At 34.6% G+C, this 27725-nt stretch overlaps 1 protein-coding gene across 1 annotated transcript; it reads left to right on the plus strand.

Moving 5' to 3' along the window:
* The first annotated feature begins 375 nt into the window (after window positions 1-375).
* On the plus strand, window positions 376-27128 carry LOC128215227 (uncharacterized). Its single transcript, XM_052921934.1, has 2 exons — window positions 376-1033; window positions 26566-27128. Exons 1-2 carry the CDS (start codon window positions 376-378, stop codon window positions 27126-27128), a joined length of 1221 nt encoding a protein of 406 aa, XP_052777894.1.
* The last annotated feature ends 597 nt before the right edge of the window (window positions 27129-27725 follow it).

Consider the following 27725-nt stretch of genomic DNA (forward strand, 5'->3'; position numbering starts at 1 on the left):
ACAACGTCAAATCCTACCACTACCGCAACTAGCAGTTCAATCTCGGAAATCACGACAACGTCAACTCCTACCACTACCGGAACTAGCAGTCCAACCTCGGAAATCACGACAACGTCAAATCCTACCACTACCGGAACTAGCAGTGCAACCTCGGAAATCACGACAACGTCAACTCCTACCACTACCGGAACTAGCAGTCTAACCTCGGTAATCACGACAACGTCAAATCCTACCACTACCGGAACTAGCAGTTCAACCTCGGAAATCACGACAACGTCAACTCTTACCACTACCGGAACTAGCAGTCCAACCTCGGTAATCACGACAACGTCAACTCCTACCACTACCGGAACTAGCAGTTCAACCTCGGGAATCATGACAACGTCAACTCCTACCACTACCGGAACTAGCAGTCCAACCTCGGTAATCACGACAACGTCAAATCCTACAAATACCGGAACTAGCAGTTCAGCCACGAAAATCACGACAACGTCGAATCCTATCACTACCGGAAGTAGCAATTCAACCTCGGAAATCACCACAACGTCAACTTCTACCACTACCAGAAGTAACAATTCAACAACGGAAATCACGACAACGTCAACTCTTACCACTACAGTAACTAGCAGTTCAACCTCGGAAATCACGACCACGTCAACTCCTATCACTACCGGAACTAGCAGTTCAACCTCGGAAATCACGACCACGTCTGCACCTATCACTCCCGGAACTATGAGTTCAACCAAGGTAAACACGACAAAGGATATTCCTTCTCCTACCGTCACTACGAGTTCAACCAAGGTAACCACGACCACGTCTGCATCTATCACTCCCGTCACTACGAGTTCAACCAAGGTAACCACGACAACGTCTGCTCCTATCACTATCACAACTGACAATTTAACCACGGAGAATAATACCGTGTCAAATCAAATCCCTACTGAAAATAACAGCTCAAGTAGGGGAAAAGCAACAAGCCCACCCGTGGATAATACCTCGACCAATAACCCTGATAACGGAACAGATATGAAAGGTAATACGCATTTCCATAGTCAAGTCTATGTTTTTTTAGTATTCTTTTAAGTAACAATTGTTCAACAAAATATGCAGAACAATCAAAGACCAACTACGTCCACGTTTAGGGGGAAGCAACTTTGTCATGATATAATAAGTACTTTTTGGTTTATACTAATTTATTTAAGCTCGTTTGTGACGAAAGCTGATAGCTTATAGAATCACTCTCGAGTCCGTTTCCTGGGCAGAAACCAGTACTGTGTCCTTTTTGAGAGGCTATGAGAAAGTACCCCTGGTGGGGATCGAACCCACAACCTCTTGGGTGAGAGGTGGACACCTATACCACTTGACCACTCTCACCTCCTAAGTACTTATTAAAGCCGAAGTTATCGTTTTCAGATCGACAATTTAGTTGTTAAGGCACAGGGAGAGTAAAAACTACCATATAATTGTATAAGGCGAGAGTTCGGGTCTCAAAACTGTCTATCTTTCTTATTAACATTATTTTCATTTTATTGCATTATATTTGTTAATGAAAATGTTATTTTCCTATCCATTTTAAAGGTAGTGTAGTGTCCCTTTAAAATAGTTTCCAAACTGTATGAATTAAGTTTGATAACCTTGGCAATTTAATATGTCAATGCATATTTCGGTTTAGTAGACATTTTTATTGCCGCATGTGTCGGCATACACAGTGTGTGACGGAAGGCAACTGTTTCTTAAAAAGAACACTTTAAACAAAGATAAATTTTCATTTCCTTCAATGCTACGTCGGAAGGCAACATTTTGCTTCAAATCAATGCATTAAACATCGATTTCTTTTATTTTTGTTCACCATATTAAATAAAACAAAGGGCAGTGTATGCCGATTTTAGAGCCCCGCCTTTGTTTTATTTCCGGGGTTTGATTAGTTCTTCAAACACTTCGACAAACCTGTTTCCAGAATAATGTTTGGACAGTGCTCCATACGGCAGCTGTTTTGCGAAATGGTTTGTCGAAGTGTCTGGTAAACAACCGAATGCGTAGTTTTGTGAGCGGCTTAGACTGCGCTATCTTTTCATTTAAAATGGTGAAGACATAGTCGAGTTAATCTTTCTTTAAAGTCTTCATTCGAAACAAAATATTGCCTTCCGAAGTACCATTTATGACGCAATTTATCAGGTGGTATACACACACTGATACATAGTGTCAATTTATATCCATAAAAGAAGGAGGAAAATGAAGATATCGATGATTTGTTTCGCAAATGCAGGCAAAGACGACCGTACACATATCAAAGGCTTTATCGGATTATCTCATATGGATTGTATGAGAGAGTATCGCACTTTTCTAATTAGCGGGGATAAGAATGAAATTACTAATATTGTCATATGAGGAGAGTTTAATACCTTAAAACAAGGTGGAAAATATGTGTATAAGTCACGGCTATCTTCTCATTGTCGCACTATAGGGTTCAAGTCTCATTTGAACTTCCGAAAATGTACAATGTGTTATGCTAAAACATGTATTTTCTTGCGAAATGTACATTAATGTTGATAGCAATTCGTTCAATAACATAGTTTAAAGATACTTGTTTTTGTTTTCAGAAAGACGCACACTACTATTGAGAGCTACGTTGATTATTATACTGACACGTTTAATCCGGTTTTTGTTTCAATAACTGTTCTGGTTGAATAGGTTATTAAACATGATTATTTTGTGTTAATGAAAGCTTCATAAGTGGATGATTTAAGCTGGAGACATTATGAAGTACGATGATTGTGTCAAATGTACTTTTTAAAGTCAGACGTTCAAACATTCTCTAATACTTATGTGAAAAACTTCAGAATCAAGCTCAGTAGCCAATAGTTTAGACATAAACCCCGTTTAATGGCACAGGGTGAGCGCCAAAGACATATAACACAAAAACAAAGAATCACAAACAAGGATCATACTAATACATTTTTTTCATTTGACTATTAACATTTTAAGAAATTGACTTGTTTGAAAATGACTTAAGAAGGTTTACGAATACCGCCCCTGCTGTGCATCTTCTGCTTATTACACTGGTGTTAAAACAGGGTTCAAATTTCTAGCACCTAGAGTAGAAAGCAGGGGCCAGTTGCTCAAAACCTCAGTTAAATTTAATGACCCGTTAAAGTTGAAACGATCCGTTTAATATTAACCAAACGTTACCTCCATTTGCTCAAACTAATGTTAGAGTTGAACGGCAGGTTTAATGGTTGAACCATCCGTTTAATTTAACTTAACGGAGGAACAGACCTTCGTTTAAACATAACGGAAAGTTTTCCAAGATGGCTGTATTTTTGTTAATGTAAGGAAAGTGAAGGAATTTAGGCACACGTCACATGTACAATACCTACAAGACAATGTGATGAATACAAGGCACAAGTTTATAAATGGTTATTTGGAGGATTTGTTGGAATAACCATTAGAAAGAAACACAAGAAGAAATAGGGCACTCGTCGTGAGATGGATGATCCTGATTAATTTGCGTTTCTTTGCAGCAGGGGTATTCTTTAATGTCATTGGTGATAGCATGGGCTACCACAAGTGCACTGTGTCACGTGTTGTAGCCCAAAAAACAGAAGCCATTTGTGCCGCGGTTTGTGCGGTGTGGCCTGATATCAATACTCAAGGAGTATGGCCGATTATTTCCCCAAAAAGCTTGTTTTCTAAATGTGGTTGGATGTGTGGACGGCGCACATATCCGGAACCAGGCGCCACCCACTAGCGAGCAAACCGTCGTCAATATACAGGCTTTGAAAATATACATATAGAATTTTAAATTTTACACTCTTGTTTGCAACAGTTTCCATTTTGGGGGGACGCTTAACACAACAATCATATTGTCAATTCGGTGAAAACACGCATGGTCACATGGTTATACGACAGTAAATTTATTTACAGTGTAGTCGATAATGATGTTGTTCCTTTATTTCGAAAAATATATGCTGAACCCGATACAAACGTTGATCTAAATACATATATATATATAGCCTGTATCAAAATAATACAATTGCAAAAAATGTAAATAGTCAAACCATTCCATGATTTGTTATCATTGTGTAAAACGCATTGATTCTTACTTACTGATGTATCACATCGCTTTCGACACTCTCATCTTGCGCAATGTATGCGTATTTTTTTTAATTCGAAATCTACTGCATCTGTCTACATAGTAAGTCCCAGTAAGTTTTATAATAGCGTCGGCATATTTATCGACACGCATCACGTGACTTGCACATGCTATATATACACACATCATGACATCCCAAAAGGAAGGGACCAGGTTACTTCTGTTGTGATTGGTTATGAAATTCTTTCTACGACCATTCGCACTGTACCACTGCCCCTGGCATGTACAGAAGTTGTCAGTTCCTTGCAGAAGTAAAGGCACCTAGTACTGGTTCACCGCCCAGGATAGGTGTGCGGTGGTTGAACTGTCACTCTGGGACCCTTCAATGTGCTCACGCCGGGACCCGGAGTATAAACTACTAACACCACCACCACCCAAAAGGAAGGACAGTGTAAGGAAGCGGAAAACAGCTGCGTACCAGCGTAGACACAGCTTTCGAAAGATTAACATTGGTGATAAATTGGATCAATATAAATTTTAGAAAGAGTTTAAAACTGCTGAAAAAGACTGCGACTTGGCTAAAACGCTTATTGACATTTTTGTGTGAAGAACTGACTTGCGTTGTGGTCGGTAATCAAACATTCTATGTTATGTTTAAATGAGAAAAAAACCATTCCGCACTGTTTCAAAACGGGTAAACGAGTTATCTGTGTGGCGACATAATTGTTGCGTTTCATCTTCAAATCATGTAAAAAGATGTATTATCGATCACATACTAGCTGGATTGACAATTATGGGCTTGTTTAGGAAATACTGTATTTGCTGACTTTAGTGCTAGCTGGTGTCTAGCTACTTTAAGTGAATATATAACATGTTTAAGATTATGTGCTCATATATTTAAAAACAAAAATGGCAGGTATGCATGTATTTTAATTGTCAATAGAAACTGTTAATTGACCTAGGTAATAAAGCACAGCCTTCTATAAATATGTTTAAAACTGTCTTATCATCCACCTCAACGAAAACACTCGGTTAAATGTAGCTAGATAATTAAAATTTAAAAAACACACACTCTACCTTGGCTTTGTCTTAAAACTTTAAACTTTTTCACCCTACTTATATAACACTTCTCTTAGCTCTTTCTGTTATGTGTATATGTTTATATTGTGTATGTCGCCATGACTACTTTGTAATGGCCATAGGAATTTATATGCCGCTTTTACGAATAAACCTTCAACTTGTACCTGCTATCGGTTTAACTAGGATGCCATAGAATAGACCCAACGCTTTGGTGGTTCTAGTGGGCCCGAATACGAACCCGTTCGCCCAAGTTCTTTATTCAGTGTTATAGATAAATGTCTACAGTTTTATGTACAAATAACAATTTATTAGTTTAAACAATATTTTATAACTTATATTAATTCCTTTCCATGAAAAAGAAATTTACAATATAATATAATGTACAACAGGTTACAGGTTGGGGACATGACATTCAGGTTGACTAACATGCATTTAAGTTCAAACATAATATTTCAATCAAAGGAAATTACAATCTTTTAAAGATGCACTCTTGATCCCAAATAAGATTTACTACAATTTATACAATTGTTTTAATATACCAAAAGGGTGAATAAATGTCGAAAACAATGGTACTTATGGAGTTTAACTGTTAATAAGGTGCAGAAAACACGGTATTTCTATCATATTAAACGCTATGAGATCAGAGTAAATCTTTTAGCATTCACCAATTATTTAATATGTTTGCGTTTTCAGCTTAGGCCACTCCTTTTTTATTTTTTGGTTTACAAGAATTTTTGGTAAAAATGTCCACCGGGTGGTCGAAAAAAAAAAAAAAAAAAAAAGGAAAAAAGTCACAAAACATACTCTTAAAGGGTGAAAATCAGAGAACAACATAAAAACATTGAAAATTTATATCATTTGCTTGATATTTTAACATGTTTACACGTATAAACTATCAAAGATACATTGAATATCACTCAGCAAGACATTTGTTTAGCTTTAACGGTATGCTAAAGCAAAAGTGAATGCAGAACACTTAAAAACAGACCAATATAAAAAAATTAAAAAGGAGAAAAAGCGAATTTTACGCATTAAAATACACAAAAATTGCACTGTATTAAAACAATTCATTACATTTTCTAAATGTTGTTTCAGTTTTTTCAATATTGGAAAATGTCAATTAAGTGAAATAATTACCAATTTTGAAAATAAGGAAATAACAGTTTATGAAGACATTTGAGTTTTAATATTATGAAAACAATTCCTGAAAAACTAAAAACCAAACTAGACCTAGATTTGAGTTTTAATAACCCTTACCATGCTTGGTACTAGTTGCATGTTACCCGATCCATGCAAAGTCCGGATATTTTCAGACAGGGATAATTACCATGGGATGTTCACCAAATCCATTTCAAATTCAAATCTTGCAGCAAATTACCACATCAGTACATAAAAATCACATAGCAAAATAATAAATCTAGTATGTGACTTAACATTATGTACCAATGATAGTAAACTGACAGAGAAATCCATAATTATGTATCAGATATTTTCATCTTCTTCCAACTCCGCCATTTTGTGTATACATGCATTCACAGGGCATCTATACTTCATGCTTGTTTATTTTTCATTTTAAAGAGTATTCCTTGGTTACAACAACAAATTTCATTAACAGTGAACTATCAAGCTCATTACAAATTGAAATGGACTTATTCAAAATAGTTTTCCGTGTTGTTTTATCTAAATGTTCTGCACACAACTCGCAGGCATTAGTAAATGTCATTGACACGTATGTGTTTAACTCTGTCATTGTTTTTACTCTTCTATCCCAAACATGAATAAACATGTAATCTAGAATAAACACAAGCTTTACATTGACTCAATGACAAGTATTTCCAAACCATTCTGTGATTTAAAATCCATAAACACCACCGACCGAACTTGTGAAACTAGGTCACCGGTGTCAACTTAGAAATTTTACTTTCGATTTCACCACTCACACTTAGTGCACTGTTATTTGATATTTAACCATAACATGTTATAAAAAGTTTTTCTCACACATTATTTTCAGATATTTGTGTCTACTAATTCGATGGCAGCCGCTGACACTTTTATTTTTTATCTATAAACAACAATATTTTCATGACCTAAATTGGCGGGGAAAAACAACAATCACGTGACAGTTATTGTTCGTGTCGGCTGTTAAATTTGCTAGTGTTTATTGCTATTGTTATTTTAACAACTCCTGCATATTTAAATTAATTATTTCATACAAAGAATGACTGCTATCGTCAATTCTAACATTGCCAACGGCGCTGCCATAACAGTTGACTGGCACACATGCTATCACTATAAATTGGCGAATACGCTTAAGAAACAACAAGCCAGTCGAGATCTACTGCATTCGTACTCTTATCTGTTCGTTTTTCTTTCGTTTCGCACCAAAATCAATACGGTCGGGAAAGTAATTTTGAAAAAAAAAAGTGAAAATCATTTTTTATTTTTTTTTGTACTTTTCGGAAAAATAGACCGGCCGGTTTTGTAAACCAATTTATATAAAAGTAGTGGCCTTATAAGTACACGGTTACAGTTGTAATCAGTAATTAGTATTTTCAATAAATACATTTTTTAGTTAGTAGTTAAAGGTTTATCACTCAAAATTTATGTTTGTAATACCTGTGTATGTATTGATTTTAAATAAGAGTGTCACTATTATATAACTAGCAGTTATAAATAAATAGTAAAAGTTATTAGGTAACTAGCTTTTGGTTTTATAGTAAGTGTATTCATTTATTTTTTACACATATTGTGAATTTCTAATATAGACCTACAACTGTATGCAAATAGTTGTAATCGCTGAGTGATGAGAACAAGACAAAATGATAGTATAATTATTCTTTTTTCAAGATATACAAAATGTATTAGTTTGTAAACATCTAAGCATATCTCGGTTTAGTCGTATTGCATAAATAACATTTCACTAGCCGTTCTGTTAAAAAAAGTGAAAACGGTATTGCTATATAAGTAGTATCTCAATTTATTGAGGTTAACAATATCGTGTTTCAGTTGATTGGTAGATGTGTTGCAAAGAGCTCATTGGTTTTACACGATTGCCATTTAAAAGAAGCGTGATTGTATTATTATATGTTGCATATAAAGGTAGGTAAATCTTATTGTCGTAGTTTTTATTTTCTCGGGGTAACTTCCCTTGTAATATGCAGCAAAAATATAGGTTCACTGTAAAAATAATTTACAATAGAGACAAAAAACCTTGATTACTGATAAAGTAGCTACTTGCTACATATCATAGTCACATGATACATTATTATTAGAATTACTATTATTAGTAAATCAATTGCAACAAAATTACAGACAAAAACAACAAATAGTTAGACATCTCATACATATGTTGACCGCGCGTGGTTTAATTGATAATTACAGTGTATGTTGTATCATGTATGCATAATTTGGTCAAGTTTAACTATATATCGTAAGCCACAAATAGTATGGGTGATTCGAATGCTTCAATGGTCACACTATAATGGTAATATTGAATGTAGTGGTTGGTCATTCGGTAAACACGTAGTAAACTGCACGCCGATGAGAACGTTCTAACCGAGGGGGTGCCCGACTTAAATGCGTTTAAGTCTTGCAATGTTTCAATGCGATATCTGCGCTCATCGCTCGTCTTCAAGATGATGACACCGCCCGATGTCCAGGCACGATACACGTGTTTGTCTCTTACCAGTTGACGCGCTTGTTGGAATAGGAGACTTCGAGAAAGACGCTTCGAAACCTAGAGTCCTTCAGTTTTGTCTTGTACTGGAGTAGTTTGGATCGCGCACGGTAGCTGAAGAATTTTACATCACCCAAAGCACCGGGACCTGACTCATACGACTTGCGCGCAGGTGCCCTGAAACGGTGTGACCGGTCGATTTCCGGTGTGATGTCAGAGCCAATGGTTTTTGCCATATCAAGTAGAAGTTTGTCAGTTGACTCGGTGGGTGACTTCTTGATACCACATACACGCAGATAGAGAGTATTGGTCAGACCTGTCCTGGCGATCCTCGACAACTCAGAGCTTGGACTCTAAGAGTTTATTTTCGCCTTGTAGAGCTTCGACTTTAGAACTGAGCTGACCTATGACTCCTTGTACGAAATCGGTCACCAAAGTCTTGAATTCTGACTGAAATATTTTAGTAATAGGCTTATTTTTGTAAGGATTCGTCGCATAAACGAATATGCGTAATGATTTCTTCTGAATTATCCATTCCAGAGTTAGTGGAGATAGCTCTTGGTTTTTAGCTATCATTTGGGTCAAATGGCGATAACAGTTCCCGTTTGTTGCCTTCAGACACTATTGGTGTGCTCACTGATTGGGCTTTTTGACTCATAACACACGCATGTTCTCGCTGGTTTTTTTTATGATTTTTTATAGCGTGGCAACTTTACCGATGTTCATTTAGTAATTCACAATTCAATAAGTATGGATGTTTATATGGCTGGTCAACAGAGCGTGACGGCAGGTAGAAAATGTTCAATGGGAAAATTTAATTTATATAAACTTATATACTGAGCGAATTCATCAAAAGACACGTACTCAATATGAGGGGCTCTCTTCCACGTTACACTCAGTGGTATAGTCGAGTTCGCACTTTTAGACACGTAAAGCACAAATTATTGTCCAACATTTCACAATTCTCAAGCAGCCACGTCGACAACCGGAACCGGGGATAGTCAATATTTTATATTTTTTATTTCTTTATTTTATTGATAAGGTTGTTTATAAATATCATAATACAACCTTCTTATCTTAAAATAACTCGATGCTTTTAACCCTTTGTCGTCAGTTCCTATTGCTTTGCTTTGTGACATCATTATAGCTAGCGTGCACAAAATTTCTGCTCTAATATTCGAGTGAGTTGCTCAGCTTCGTCAGTTTCGACAAATGATAACCAGAAAGCTGATAAGCTTATTATATTTAGCTTCTGGTGCCAAGTTATGTAATTATTTATTTATTATAAGATATATCGAAACCACAGACCGGAATATCAGATTAAATTCGACTACCGAAATTTACGTTGGGAGCAAACCCAAATAGCAAAGCCTGCGCGACCTGCAGAGTTATCGGTATTACAAGTTTTATCAGTTTGCGATTGTCGATTGTCATATGCCGCCAAATCCCATTATCAATAACACTACTGAATGTACTGCACGCATAACAGTTGTATTTATGTAAATTTTATTGTTTATTAATTATAAGATTACCCGAACCCCAGCTAACCGGAATGTCAGACTAAAGCTAACTACAAACTACTTATAGTTTTTACGACTTTAATTTCATATTTATAACATGTAAACATTCATATATTAATTCTCTATTTTATAGGTATTTACTACCGAAATATGCACTGGGAGCAAACCTAACCGGCCTTCCCTGTTGTTGGTGATAGTCGACTGTCATATTTCGCTTTTAACTATGGACAGGTAACTGACAGAAATGATACTTGCAACGCTGCCAACGTTCCTGACTTTTGGATTAATTATATTCAGTGTGTGTTACAAATAAAATGAAAATCGCACCAATAATAAGAATCTTTTGTTTGTTTTGCTCTACTCTCCAAATAGTCGGAAGACGGATTAACATAAATTACACATTATCTTTTGTTACTTTGTGATGACTGAATAAAACTAAGTGATTATTGAATATAATTAATCCAAAAGTAATTACTGGCACTGTCGCTGAATAACCAATTGGATTTGAGAAGTGTAGATGGATATCCGGCAATCCCCCCTAAAATTGTCCAATTTAACTTTAAATGTCAATAGGAGCAAAAGGTATTATTAGAATACACCAAAGTTCACACATTCAGATTAGAAGAGCAAATATTTGCCTAGGAGAAAATCCCAAACCCCACAAACCATGTAACCATACATGTTTTCGGTTATGTATACAAATGTACGCCCTAGAATTGCGGCCTCATCCCTACGTCTTTCAACACTTCGACTTCCCATCGCATCAACACGCAATCTGGGACCCCCAGAATTCAACTTTTTTTATTTATACTAAAACTTATTAGTAACTTAATCGAACGTTTGCGGTCGTTTGCGTGGGGTATAAAATCAGAATCCGTCCAGTGTTCCCTTCGGCTGAGACGTGAGAATAAGCATCAAAATATATAAAAATTCCGTCTGGTACCTTCTGGCAATCGCTCAACGATAAAAACTACGCTGTGGATGAAAAACGGAACAACATTATAAGGACCCTTTTTACTTCTTAATCTATTTTCATTGCCTTAAATCAAAAATAGTTGTCAGCAAATTCTACACCACATGTATGTGTTTTTCTCACCGTTTTGTGACTTTTTATAAAAGCGTAACTATTATAGAAGAAATTTACAAAGGTCAATGAACAAACAATGGAGTAAATGGATTCTTTAATGAAGTATTATATTGTTCTCATTTTAAATGTTTGCTCCTACTTGAGTGAAAGAGTTGCTCTTTTTTGAAATGTGAATTGGGCCTTATTTCGGTCCAATATTAGGTAAAGTAAATACACTGCATGTCATTGCCATGTTATCTAACTCAAATTCAATACCGCTGTTTTCGAGATGATCAAGCCAGTAAGAAGCCAAGACCCTTACGTAGTTGATACAAGTGTGCAAGATTAAAACACTAGTGGTATCTATACACTCTGCAAGGGTTATTGTACTGCAAACGACAAATCTCGGCTCCTGTCAATCCTGATATGAGTTTGTTTTAAACCAAATGGGAGTCATCAAATGAAATGTTTATTTAGGAATTTATACTCAGTATTAAATGGTGATAACCATATAGACTAAAGTATACAGTACGTCACTGTATGATACTTACGCGATCGAAGTGGGTTCAAGTGGCCTATTAATGTAATATCGACCACACAAGGACGGTCTAAAGTACTAAAAACGTATTTAATTATACATATAGAATCCGAAGACTAGCTATAGTTTGATAGCGTGGTAAAAACATTACTTAGAGGGAAACAACAGGGATTTGTTCAGCAACAGACTTTACAATTGGTCTTGTTTAAATGCACAATGAGCCCAACAAGACACACACCGTAGTAAGACACAGGTACTGGACATATAAGTATATAACTATAGATAGGTATACTTTATTATTCACTAGGAACGATAAATGAAAAAATATCAGTAGGGGGCAAACAAATCATCTATATAAAAAAGGCTTATCCAAAAATATACAAAAACTGCTCGTAAGAGCGGTATTATACTCGTTAGCCTCATTAAAGCTAGAAAGACATTGCATATTTTAAACATCTTAAGTTGAAGTCTTTATGTTTCGTCTTCTTTAGTTTTGAATCAACCATAAAATGTTGTGATGATAATGGGAAGAGAAGAACAGGCAAATATTAAGACTACGGTATCATAAGAAACATTAATATTTTGTAAATTATTATTATTTTATTTAATCATCGAAAACACGTCTCTCTTGTTAAATTTATCAAGTCGATACTGAAAGCACTTTGTCCAGTGCTATGGCAAATGTATCCTGACAGTAATGTTTCACTTTTCTTGAAAATAAAGGTCGTAAAATGGCATTAAATTCAATATTATCTAGACAGTATGTTAAACTTGATTCATATAAACAAATTATGTTAGCCTAAACAGAAACGAATGATATTGCCAAAAACAACAAAATTGTATTTATATTTATACAAATTAATTTTTCTTATCTTAGTAAAACAAGTATTACGATCCTTCGTTATCAGTACTTGATGGTATTTGAGGTAGATATCACCTGTGGTGGATGAACTTTAAGGGTCTCTTCACACGGCCCGAAGTCTCTGGCAGTGATAAAGCGCAGCGGGTATCCTTCCACATGTCAAATATATTCGGAAAAGCCTGACATATTGAAAACTCTTGCTTGGCTGACAATAAGTAAGAAATATGGCGAACATCGGACGTTACTTTATGGTGTCAGCGATTCTTGCTTTGTCTTTGTTTTGGGTGGAACATACAAACGCTCAAGGTAAATACGACATAATTTAAATCGTTTTTATTTTTGTATTTATTTTTTGATGGTCATTTAAAATTATGTTTCTACCAACTGATGTTTTTTAATGTTTGTTTAATTTGTTGTGTACAATTGATTGTATTAATAAAACAATAAAAACTCCATCAAATTGAAATTAACACAAATCTAATCTAAATATTGAATTTAATGTTCTGTATGTCTTGTATTGAAAATTGTTAACGATGTCTTAACTAACCGAAGACACTTCGATTGCACCAGAATGCGCCAATGCGACCTTGCAATGTGTTCCTATTCATGGGTCGACGTCATTTTGCCTGAGAACTATACCTGGAAACAATATCAGCTGGTTTGATGCCAAAGCCGTATGCGAGAAGGATGGCGGACGCCTTGCCCATTTTGGAAGTTACAGTGCAGAGGATGGCTTGATAAATTTTGGAAAAGGCTACAATATTATACGCATTGGCCTTTTATCTTCAATAATTCAAAACAATGCAACAGTTTTCTTTCAAAACAGCAGCAGCTCTGGTGCGTATTTCACGTATGTAAATATATAGATATAGTTGAAGCGAAAGCGTTACATATAAAATTATAAACATTAATTTTGCATATATGTTAGTAAAACCTCGAAAAAAGGGGAAAAAATAAATAAAATAAAATAGGAGAGACAATCTATGGTATAAGGACGTCGGATACAGATGTACGACGCATTCAGTTCATCTCTATTAATTGAAATGGACCAGTCGCGGACATCTGACGATAAAGGAGATGCTGTGTATAATAAAGCCCAATCTATAATAAACGCTGTAACATTTTAGATGGAATGTGTACCAGCGAAAACAACAGTGTCTGTTCGGCGACAACAAACTCAACTGAGTGTGATTCTTTGGGATGTTGCTATAATAAAAACCGCTGTAAAAATAAGGGTAAGCACATTATACACGTGTTTTAATAAGTGGTAAAATGTGTTTGAAATTGAGTTAGGGATGACTATTTATATTGCCCATGTATTTTTTATAGAACAAAGCCTTATATTTCCAGAGCAGAATGGTGTTATTCCTTCATGCTATAGTTCATAGTAATCTCATTAAAATCATATCCCCAGTAATCACATCACGACGATATAGAACGTATTAAAATGAAGCCAACTCCACAATATGATTTTAACTATATCGATTTTATTGCCACATTCTGGATAGACTAGTTCGACGTTATTTGCTCAATGATAAACGACCTTAAACATACCAGCCTTTCATCTACTTCTTTACTTATTTAACCTCAAATACGGTAAAGAATTAAAAAGAGTAAAATCGACAAAAGAATGAATTTTTATTTCGGGGTCATGTATGCGATCTTGAATGACCAGGTTGAAATGGTTATTTCTATGGAACTGAATTTCCGTTTAAATTTTATATGTTATCTGAATTTGATTATTTTTGATAAGCAAAATTTAATATGTCTACGTCATTATTATATAATACCCTGAACTATTCAAATGTATTTCAGACATAGAATATATTGCACCGTTCATGACAACAAATGCGTTCAATGCATCTACTTTAAAACCAAATGAACGACAGTGTGTACAAGTGCTTAAAAATGGCGGGCACAACCGTACTTGGGTCCCGTATAATTGCTCTGAGCCCGGTGATGTCATGACTGGTTACATTTGCGAACATAGTAAGTTTTTGCCAGTATGTTTGTTTATAAAATGATAAATAGAAGGCTTGAACTATGCTTATTAACCTACTACCAGATAGCAAAAAGTGTTGACAAATCGAGGGTTTTATTCTTAAGTATGCTCAATTAACCTACAATAATAAACATAATCACTTCTGCTGTTGCATGGTGGACAAATGCTGATATAACTATGAATTCTGTTCATTAAAGTAAAAGTATAACACTTTTCAAACTCGATGCCCTAGGGTCTAACAATAACGGAATAGTTTCACCACTCAAGTGGTTCGGGTTCGACCTTTTTACTTATTTTTCATTTGTTTTGTTTCCTTTTAATTTAAAGATTTAATGTTCGAAACTGTTATGTATTCGATTGCTTTATAACTGTAGCGTCTGTGGTTTAAATGTATTGAAAATGTGAAAAGGGCTGTTTTAAAACGAATTAACTGTTGGTTAATCGACGTTGCACGCAATGGGACGTCTTATCGATGAGCGCACGGAGAACAATATCTTAAGTTCAAGAAATATAGTTGGAGACTTCATTGTTTATCATTTTCTTCATTGACAGTGTGTGTTTCTTAAGGTGCAAAACACAGAAGTTTCGAATAAACAATATGAATACCCACAGATTAACAGTTTGAAAAAGTGATCATACAGTACGAGCGTTTATAAGGAGGTCCAAAAGAGCTTAAGGCTTCTCATAAAATTTGTTAATGGAATGTCGCATTGTAACATCTGATTCAAGAATGCGTCGATGACTGGCCGTTTGAAAAGGGAGAAGCCGTTACTTACGCTAAAAGCTATACATCTACGCCTAGTAGTGAACATACATCTCAACACTCAGCAAGAGAGCAAACACAGACACCTTCTTATGTCACGACAGTTGGCTTTGAAGGATACAACGAAGCTAAATGTTTGAGAAAGGTACACTATTAGCATTAAAACGAAGAGAAAACTATTTCAAAACTCAAAATGTTTAATGCATTAAAAAAGTGAAAGATGTCTTCAGAAATCCTACCTACCAAACATACCAAAAAGCAAGTTCCTAAAATCGCCATTTAATGTTAAATTGTGATGACTGGTGACCCCTGTAAAGTTGGTATAATTTGAAAGGTTATTGCTTGCTGATTACACATATGAAAATGAATGACCAAACCTATATCGTTATTTTTGATTGCATTTTTACCCTTTTATAAACTTAAATCGGACGTGAAATGACATATTTTTCTATGACCAAAACAACGCAGTTTGTAAAATTACTTTCACTTAATTTATTACATTTACTTTTGCTGCACATAAAATCTCCTTTTAATGATACCTACTTACCCGGGTCAACAGGCATCCAAAATTCACATATCTTAAAATGAATATATTTTTTATATTCCAGGACAACCTTATTTTCATATTGACACTGGTTACATTGTTGGTGATCTAAACAAAGAGGTCGAGATAACGCTTCTTCCACATACCTTAGCACGGCAAAACTTATGTCAACGAAGCTTCTGTTTCAAATTAGAATAGAAAATCATGCGCTGTTTTTTGTAAACATTCAGACGGACAACAATGACTGTTTTTATTTTAAGTACGATATGTGGAATCTATGCAACGCTGACATTGGGACATTGGTTTTGTAGAACATTAAGAATATATATCTTAAACCTATACATGCATATATTAGATTTTACAGACGTTCGCATTGTGTAGTAACACACTGATTATTCTCCGAAGTCTGTGTAAGCAGAAGATGTGTCCTGTATTAAAAGGGACTTGTTAACGTTTTATATGTTCAGACATCGGGGAAAAAAGTAATTTTGTGGAAAATGTGAAGAAAATGCGTAGTCCTTGATAAAACTACAAAAAACGTTCAATTAAGAATCCTTTTGTTTATTTATTAGTTAAAATGTGACAGAAAATGCTCTACATCAAAAATTATTGAGGCTTTGATTTACAAAATTCTGTTTTAATAAGTAGTTTTGGATTGGTTTTTGGTCAGAAAATATAACCAGAATAAAAGAAATTGTTGCCAATATAAATTATGTGAGTGAGTTTCATTTTCAAATTTGCGTTTGGTTTGATTGCGTGCGTGTTTTCGAAATTTATTATAATGATACACTGTATATGACTTTGTTTATAAACCGTTGAATGCTTGTGTTTAAAAGCAAATGGAAAATATATAAATAAATGGCATCCATTTATCCTATGGATTTATCCAAGATAAATGTGGAATTTATTACAAAAATGTAATTTATACTTTCAAAACAAAATATAAGTAACTGTCAAAACATATCCTATGATCAGATATCGTCATGAAAACGTACTTCACAGTTTTATCTCTCATTAACTGACATACACTTCTCGCAGTTTGTCTGTTTTGCTTTGGCTTTTGAAATTATTCACAGTCAATTATTCGCTTATACCCTTGTAGTTCAATTGTCGTGTACGACAAGTGTTTTATGTTATAACTCTAACAGCTGTAAGTCTATAAGCTGCGGTTTTGATAAAATCAAATGTTAAAAAGTCTGTATAAATTTAAAATATATCAAGGTAATAAGTTGAAAAGATAAAAACATAATGTTAATGAAAAATATAAATAAAACATATAATTATAATAGAAAAACATTGCGCTTGCCGAGTGCGACCCTCGGCCTCGATACTCTTAGTCTGCAGTTGGGTCACGATGTTAAACATATACTCAGGTTGGAGTATATGGCGTGAGACCACAGTTATTTTTACTATATGTTTCATATAGACACTAACCTGGCTTTTGACTTTATACACATCCCAATTGAAAAACAAGGACATGGCATCTCTAGAACAATTCAAGACACAAAATATAATCACAAGAAAACACCATTTTGACCATTGACCCGACTGTCAAAATTGAGTTCAAATACATAACCCTTCCGCCAAGGAGTCAATCGGCTACAAACAACTAATTTTCAGACTTCCACAAGCTATGATTTTTCCAATATTTACACTGAAAACTATCAATTTCTGCAATGGAGTGTCAAATTCAGCCAAGTTCTCTACAAAAAGAACATTTTTTGCTTCTTTTTCATTCAATTTTAATAAAATATTGATACTTGAACACAAGCTCTCTTTTTTTTCTGTATTCACATCCGGATCTATACTTGTGGGGGAATTCGTTGCAGCAGTTGTTGCTGACATTCAACTGTGTTTGTTTACTGTCGTTTTTGTTGACACTTTTCACTATCAGGCAGAATGTTTATAAGACGCGTTGAAAAGGCCAAATGCAACCGGTAATGTCTTTCTTACTCGTAAATATAAACAAATAAACTTACTTATATAGAGAGTCGTACTTATTATGTTGGAGTCAGGTTGCCTGGCATAAACGCTCTAAATGAATAAACAATACAGATACGGTTACATTGCACCTTCTATAGGTATTCTGTTTTAATTTATTGACACATGTTACAAATTTATAATGAAATTTGTTAGAAATAAAAATTGATGTTAATACTATACATGGCCATGTGTTAACTTAATATATCCGTTTTACACAAAACGTGTTATAAACTTCTACAACCAGAATGTGTCGATGACTGGCCATATGAGGAAACACAGCCCATTGCAATTATACAACAGCATACAACTACGCTGTCTCACAAAACAACATCGACCTATCCTCGTTCACAAACGGGCGGTACTATCCAGATACCCTCGCTTCTCCGTCAAATACGCAATCTTCTAATTGCTCGAATACGACGAAAGCTAACAGCACCGGCACAGGATCGCCTTCAAGTAAATAATTCATTTATAACACTTAAAAACGTTACGTATTAAATATGATCATTCCAACCAAAAACATTTTTTTATTTATTTATTAATGTCGCACGTATTAATAAATGTTAAGGCAAGTGTGGGGTTGATCGTTCGTAAACCATTCTGAAACCCCAATAAATTCTTACAAATTTATCATTTACCACTGACCGCTCCTATTCGATTACCCAAACATTTACCAATGGCGATATTTTACTAGTTGTATGTATTAAATGTTCAATGTTTATTGCATTATAGCGTTTTGTTCCTTTTTAGTGTTTGTTTGGCCTTTATCCTTAAGATATCAAACAGGACCTTATTGAATTTTAGGCTTCTGCGCTTGTCCCTGATCTCCTGTAAATATATGATCTGAGAGATTTTCTTGATTGAATCGTGTTAAACGTGGTTTGCAGGCACTTAGTAGATTTGTCGTTAGATAAACACTATAAAGATGGAGAAGTTGGTCGTTCTGTGTTGTTTCTGCAGCATAAATAGGCAATGTTATTATTATTCCTAACTCGAACCAACCAATCGCAATCAGTGCTCAATATCGCTGTTAAACATTCTGATCAACTAAACTTGCACAAATTGTAAAATGTGTGTGGGTTTTCTCATATTGCCCCCTCATGAGGACATATCTTTTTGAAAACGTCCGAGGTACAGAATATAAATAACACTCTCGCTTAAAGACACAGAAATGCGCAGTTTGTTATAATATATTTAAAAATACAGCCTTTTTCGGTAATTTTGTGGTTGTTTCTTTTCAGACGATGGAAGCTTGTCATTATCTCCAAAGCCAGACAATGGAACAGTCCCTGATAGTGGGACGTCAAAAGTTTCATTCGATTTAACCATTAAAGGCGAGATTTCCGCTGACAGTGGAAATGTTGTGAATGTTTCTCATCTGCTCAACATAATCATTAACAAAAAACCTTAAGCTTAGATAACAGTATGTTCAAGTATGGTCAAAGTACGGACAATACCATTATCTGCACAAAGACAATTTAGGCATCTGCCTTTGATTTAAAACAATTTAGTGAAACACATGTAATAAAAATTCAACACCAATTAAAAATTAGTATTTTTAGAAACTCTGTCAGTACCAGAACTGTAATGATGTAGTTTGCTGGTGTGATATACTGTGTTCATTGTATGCAAATTATGCGTTGTTATATGCGAAAATCAATGTAGTGCAATAATTATGTTTAAATATATATTGTTTCGCCATATTGTGTCGCCATATAAGTGCATCAATATATGTACATTTTAAAATGCTTGAAAAATGTAGTGCTTTGTGTTTATTGAAAAAAACTGAATAAAATGATGGCATGTTGTTGTTTTAAGTTATTGGTATTGAAAATGCGAAAATCAATACGAATAAGCCATTTGCAGCAAGTTCATCTAAATGTTTTGATTTAAGGTCTCCAATGTTTAGTGTTTCTTTTGTGTTTTATGCCTTGTGACCCCACAGTATTTTGATATCATTTGAAAGTGTTTTTATGTCTATAGTGAGACTTCGAATGCAGTTGAAATAATGAACAAAAACGCAAAAAGCAATAACTTTACGTTTGGTGTAGTTTCAGTAAGTTATTAACATAGTATTTATTAGCACGCCTTTTAAATAATACCAATAATATATGGAATCAAAATAAGCATTTATGGCAAAGGCATGATAAAAAAAAACAAGCTCAATTGTACATTTGGACCGATTGACCGTTTTGACAGCTTATTTTTTGTCTTGGAATGAGACAGTTATTGTGCAAAAGTCAACCAGTGATATAAGATTGATACCAAAGATCAAAAATACTGTTTTCTGTCTTAAAGTGTTACGAATGCTTTAAGAAAAATACAGTTCTCCAATTAGTTGAAATCTGTTTTATTGTGAGTTGTCTTATGTGACTGAATTGAAGGAATTGATGCCAAATTCAGAAATTATGAGACAAATATAATATCATCGACACTGCCAATCGTTGAGAGTGTAAGCATTGATTAGTTTAGCTTAGCCCTTGAAGAGACTGTAAAACAACAACAGATAACCTCTGACGTTTGCTTTTGATTGTTCGCTGTTGGGCAGTGAAACACATTTACTGGAATCCCCTTGGTTGTTTTCCATCTAAGTTTTCATTGTACAATAATGTCATAATTTGATTTTTATGTTTTTCTTATAAAATAAGTATATGTAAAACATTTGTATTCTACTTTCTTTACCTTTTTTGTAAAAGTACCAAATACATAAAACATGTTCTAAAAGGATTTTTTTTCAAGGTAGTTGTATTTCAAAGTCTGCTTAAAATTACTTTATATCATGATCCTGTCAGTTACCGAGAAATAACCCAGTCAAATAAGATGGTCACAAGATCTGAAGGATCAGCTTTTAATGTATGAGCTAATCTTCTAACCTACTTTAGTTCCACAAGTGCTAGAGCTTAACTTTTCTTTCGTAAATCACTGTTTGTGTTAATCATGATTCTTGGTTAATAATTGACATTTAAATTAAATTTAATGTCCATCACTCTTAACCATTCCACATCATGATGGTTTATGTCTGTTTAATTTAATTTAGTGACCTTTGTAGTCTAAAACAAATGCATAAAAAGCATGGACATTCAGAGAGTTACATACCCATGAACGAAATCACAGTTTATACTCTCACTTTTGAACTTTGAACAAAGTAACAAGTACAGACAAAAGTAATTTTATGCATTTTCTATTGTAGCAAATACCATTTTAGCACCGTCATTATCAAGGATGCTAACAACTCAGCAGTTAATCGAAACAGAAAAGGCCTAGTTTTGTGTAGCAAAATGGTAAAAAAGGTACAAGTTTTTAACATGCACATTAAAAAGGTTGTTATTCAAAAACATATTTTGAAATAACATTAGCTAACTTTTCTATAGAATATATCCTAGTATTAATAACATTAACAATGTTAGAGTTGTATTGTTACCATTCATCTAAGCAGTTATGTAAGCAAGATAAACAACAAGTATCAGTGGACACAATTTACGAAAGATACCTTGTGAAATTTATGAGATCTACGGGTAAAAGTGCACACTCAGAAGCTATTGCCTACACAATTTCAAGTTCGAACATCACACATATATATTGGATCTGCCATTAACCATTTTTTTTATTAATACTAGATCTTATTACAAACATGTTTATGGTTCAAACAGCTTAATGAAGCTTGGAAAGTGTTTACACTGGTGTTATTTCTACATGTAAAATTTAAACCATTGGAATAAACTTTATTACCAAGGTGACATAGTAGTACGGCAATCGACTTGTGAGTTTTTGAATTGAACCATTTATTTTTTGTGCAGAAGACCAAGTGTTCAATTAAGTCCAATGTCATGAGAAAATAAATGCCAAACATGTATTCAACTTGAAATGAAACAATGCAGCTCATGTTTTGCATAGAAAGAACCCCATAATAAAACATCATATAAAAACAATCGTTGCCAAACAGTGGTAACTCAAAACTGAAACAGAAAATTTAATACCATGTTTGCGCTTAGCACTTGATATGTATAACTATTATAGAAAAATATACGTTCTTCCCTCTAGCTGGATGATCTTCACATCTTCAGTTAGCCAAAGCTACTGTAACGGTTGTTTTAGTGGCGGATTTATCGGGAGAGGGACATTCATGACATGTTGCCTCCAGTTAACCGGCAAGTAAAGTTGAATCATCTAAGAAAATGTATTCCTTTGTCAATATGTCATGGAAAAGTTTTAAAACACCGAAATGCACACATTTGGAGCCATATCAAATTTGGTAAAAGTGTAGGGGCATGTGCCAGAGTTGTGCCTCTAAGTTATACCACCTTTACCATCGTTTCCTGGCATCGCTCTTGGAAATCCATATTGGGTAATATACACATGGATGTCATATTCACCTTAATTTATCAACTTGTTTGTGATTTTGCTACTCAAATTAAAGTAGAAACAATTTAAACTTTGATTTAACAGCAAATTTGATGTTACTATGTCAAATATATAACATATTAAAAAGTAGACTTGAATGCTAGGTTGAAATGAACTCACTGTTTAAATGTATCATTTAATAAATCAGTAAAACAGTTGACCAAATGGACGGTAAGAAAAAAAACCAACCTGCTTGCACCCTCTCTCCCAAAATATAAATTACTGGATCAGCGACTTTGTATATTTTACATGAAATACTGTTGTGCAGTCAGGATTTGAAGATGGTCCAACCTTGATGGGAGCGCAATACCTTCAGAAAATGAAATAAAAAATGAATGTGGTTTCCAGCTTTTTCTTCTGATGTAAACAATATACAAATATTTCAAAACTGATTTCATTTTAAGACATTTTATTTTCAACGAATGAGCAAACCCAAGAAGGCTGCGATTCACTTTACATGTCGCTATGTCAAGCACGTGCGTTTATTCACTAGCCCATATGAGAAACATGATGCTTAATTAACGTATATACTAGTAATACGAGGGACGTTCGCTATATAATGCAACTGAAATATGGATGTGTTTGCATGAATTCGACGAATATCGTCTGCAAAAAACAGCCTTTCAGTCACTTGTACTGAACATTCCATGAAGCAACGTACTTAATGATTCATGAAAGTATGGAAATTTTAATAGGGTATAATCGGGTATACTCGCCTAAATTTCGGGTAAAGAGTATATCAGTATCGTGTTTAAAAGTATTTTAACAGAATTCAATATTGAATAAATTGCGTCTTAAATAATCTTATCTGCCATGTCATCTAAGAATAAGACACTCTTAAACAGCGGATGTTTTTACATCTTAAAATCATATGTTCGTAGCAGCTACTTTCTAATTAGTTTTGCAGTGTAGTAATTGTCCATTTCCATTAAATGAAATATATTTAAATTGTTCATAAAAAATGGTTTTCATTAAGGCTTGCTTCAACCCCAATTATCAAATTTGAAACTGATAGTTTCAACAGTCAAAAAGCATTCAAGTCCCCAAAAATACATTTTTATAAAGAGAAATTACATTTTTGTAAAATATTACAAAAAGAAAATGGGATGAAGGGATATTGTAGGGTCTTTGTCCGAAATTCGAAGTATACTGTTCTATTCCCTTAAAAGTCTCATAAATCCCCTTCTTGTACTCAAAATGTTCGTAAAAACCGAATATATAACAGTATGGTGGATGTACCATATATGTTTTCATATACTCACACATCGATTTATTTTCTAAATTATAACCAAGTTGTTTTAAACAAAATGAATTTCATCAAATGTAATGTGTATTTAATGATTAATTCACGTTAAAAATGATGAAAATACGGTTGTACAAGATACGGTACGTCACAAGATAATACTATCGCGATTGAAGTGGCTTTAAGACGCAATATACGTATTCTCGTCTACTTGCGGACGGTCTCAAGTGCGTTTATCAATAAGTGTATATCTTTCACTAAAACGTATTTGATTACACGAGTAGGTTCCGCAGATAGCATAAAATACAGGGACTTGTCCGGCCATTAGACTTAACTATGTACTTGTTTAAAGACACACAACGTAACAAGACGCAGAAACAAAGGTCATCCCACGGATAGCGGCGTAGCAAACACTCTTTTCAAACGGGGTGCTTTGAAAATATAATTTCAAATACCAGTACAATTCTGAAGAAAAATGAGTTTAAGAAAAATGCATAAAACATCAATTTTTGAACTTAAATACATAAATCTGCAATCTAATGTTTTGTCAGCAATCTTATATCACTGGTTTGCATTTTCGCATAAATTGTCACGTTCCAAGACGAAAAACAAAAAAAAAGTTGTCAAAACGTTCAATCTGTGAGAGTGCAGCTTTAAGCTTATCTTGTTCCTAACATCTAAACTAACCAAAGGCAGGAAGAGCATTATTGTGCATGTTGATATCCTTTCCAGTTTGCATGAATGCAACCGTTCATTGTGTTTCTATCCATTGGATTACGTCACTATGCATTAGAAACTAATGCACACTATCGCTTTAAGCGAGAAAAATGACGGACGCCTTGTTTATTTTGGACATTACACCGCAGAGGATGGTTTGTTTACTTTTAGACACATTTACACGGTTATAAGCATTGGCCTTTTATCTACAATTAATTAACCAAAGCCAATAATTTTCTTTCAAAACATTAACAAGTCTGGTGTGTAATTATTTATGTTAAAGAATATCAAATTTAAGAGTCGGACTTTTAAATTACGTTGGTATCCTCAGATTTATTTTTACAAGTAAATTAAAACAAAAAGGAGACAAATCGCCGGATACCTACATGCGACCCATTCTGTTACTCTCCATTCGATTCGACGAAGAAGGAGATGAAGTGTAAAAACAAAACAACATTAATTAATGCTGTACCATTAGTTTTTAGTCATATGATATTTATCTCACCAAAAACGGATCGTGAATATTAACCAGATAGCTAGATAATTATCGCGAAAATTAAGTGGTTAATACGAATAATTCGCGAACGCTATCAGGTTACGGTAGTAATATGCCACCATACATTTGAGCTCAGGTTGTAGTCTTTAACAGTTTAGTACATATTAAGTTAAAGATAAGGAAAAACATCTCTAGATAAGTCACATACACCTTACGTTTATAGTTATAAAGGTTATAACAATTGACTTCATCATGGTCCTCATGCGATGTTTAACATTATTATTTGCACTGGTATGGTCATCATGCGGAATAAGCCAGAAAAAACGTGTTCTTTTGCACGGCGATGAGGACATGGCTACTGCGATTCAAATTCTTACTAATCATGTTAATCAGCTAGAAGCAGAGATTCATAATTTAAAATCACAGACTACAGGTATGTTGTTTAATGTTATTATTTAGAGAAAAATCAGTATTCTTACTGACCTGAGGGCCGGCGGTCCGAATGACTTTATAGGCTCAAAATATATTATTGTTTCATATACGTAATCGTCTTTTCCATTCACGATGTTATTTTTTCATTCATGTTATTTTATAAAACTGTTCAACTTAACCATTACGTACCTCTTTCGGTATACTTTGACAATTGTTACACGTTTACTTCAAGTGTGCATTGAAACCTTTCACTGCAACCTTTCACACCGATAGTAAAATACAGTACCTTTGATTCTGATAACCCGGGGAAAAATATTTACACTGGTCCTGACTGTACCTCAAGGGGACAAACAAAAGTCCAGTTTAGTTTCTTAGTTTCATGTTGCAAATAGCAGATACCGTATTATGAGATAAGTATTATAACCTATCGCGTAATGTTTTAAAATTGTTTCCATCATATATACGTATACATATATCAATCAATTTTCACATCAAAAGTTTTATTTCCAGCATTGCTCCATTAGACCCAGTATCCATTTGCTAAAATATTCGCCCGTAACATGTTATATGTTGGTCCTTCACACAACCTTTGGCACATTTTTACACTGTATAAGGCCCTCAAAATAAGTCACCAACAATGATTATTTTTAACGAATACATCGTTAGTAAATTTGTCCATGCGATAACAAAATTAGTTTAATTTGCCATGCTGTCTTAGAAAAAGACATTCTTAACAAGGGGAGTTTCCATTATGCATGAGGTAACAATACTAATAAAACCATACAGATGCACCATTTTTCTAAAATGGTTATTACTGCCCAGTGAGTACTGCAATGTAGGAATTGCCGATTTCCATTGAATGGAATATATAATTAAAAACAGGTTGGCATTTTGGCTTTGCTTTAACGGTTATTTTCAAATTTGAAACTGATAGTTTCAAAAATCAAAACGCAGGTCCTACAAATAAGACCTATGTAATTGGAAATCACATTTGTTATAAAACAATTCTTTGGCAGCTTACTTCTATGTACCCTTTAAAGGTTTTCATAAATCACCTTCTAACGGCGCCGTAGATATGCTGCGCATCCACCCCCACCCCAATTGGCGCGTGGTGGCCATTTTGCTCCGCATTTTATTTTATTTTCACAGGAACATATTATACCAGATGGGGACGAACCGTATGTCAAGCGAATGGTTCAACTCTGATCTACAATGGATTTGCAGCAGGTAATAAATACGACCATCACGGCCCTGCAGACTTCTTATGCCTCGCCGCTGACCCGATATGGGCAAAGTACGATGACACGGAGCAGTCACAGGATTATACCTCGAAAGTATATGGTACTGAATATGATTTCTTAGCTGAATTCAGTGACGGTGGGGCAAAATTCTTTGGCCAAAATCTTCAGGATCACGACGCTCCGTGCGCCGTTTGTCTTTCATCGCGATCGCTGTCCTTAATGATTCCAGGAAGAAGCGAGTGCTACCCGGGTTGGACAAAAGAATACGCAGGATACATTGTTACAGGTGCCCCACTTCACATATCTCCGACGAACTACATATGCCTAGACCAGAATGCTGAATCCCAGAGAGGAGATGCTCGCGATGACAATGGCAAACTTATGTACTTAGTAGAGGCTGCTTGTGGGTCTCTTCCTTGCCCTCCTTACGTTAAGAACAGAGAAATTCCTTGCGTCGTATGCACGAAATAGAAGTATCATGTTTGTAAGTATCGTCGGATACCCCCGATATACAGTACGCTATGCTTATGTATGAAGTGTAACGGAAGAAAGTACAGTGGTTGCCGACGATGGTTTGCAACAGACTCATCGACTAACATGTTGACGTGTAAAAAATGCTTGGAGTTAATTCATAATGGTATGGGTAGGGCTTTATGCGCTAATGTATATTGTTATATGCACTGCGTTGAATGCTTAAAATAAAATCACTGTGTGCTAGTTTATGATTAAATCATTAAATCATTGTCTATCCGGTTTTGTGTTGCTGTGTTTTCTTGAAACATAATCGTTTGACGTGAAATAGTGTACTGTCTTTAGTTTAGGCTGAATGGTATGGCAACCGCATGACGTATGACGTATTCTCAAACTTATGGCGTAACCTTAATTTAGAATTTAGAATTTTGACGATTGAGATAATACACCATATGTACGTACCACGTCATTTGACGCCATATGTAAACATAATATTGCTATTTCAAGCGGACATGAATGTTATTCACTTATCATTTCTTCTCCAAATTGACCAATGCTACAATACCAGATTGTTAACTTTACTATAAACTTAAACAA

The sequence above is a fragment of the Mya arenaria genome, chromosome 13 (assembly GCF_026914265.1).
Source record: "Mya arenaria isolate MELC-2E11 chromosome 13, ASM2691426v1".
Classification (NCBI taxonomy): Eukaryota; Metazoa; Mollusca; class Bivalvia; order Myida; family Myidae; genus Mya; species Mya arenaria.

Bases quoted from the DNA above. Each gene is read 5' to 3' on its own strand.
- LOC128215227 (XM_052921934.1), top strand. From the start codon at position 376: ATGACAACGTCAACTCCTACCACTACCGGAACTAGCAGTCCAACCTCG. The intron at 1,034-26,565 runs GTAATACGCATT...TTATTTTCACAG, and splicing joins TAACGGAACAGATATGAAAG to GAACATATTATACCAGATGG.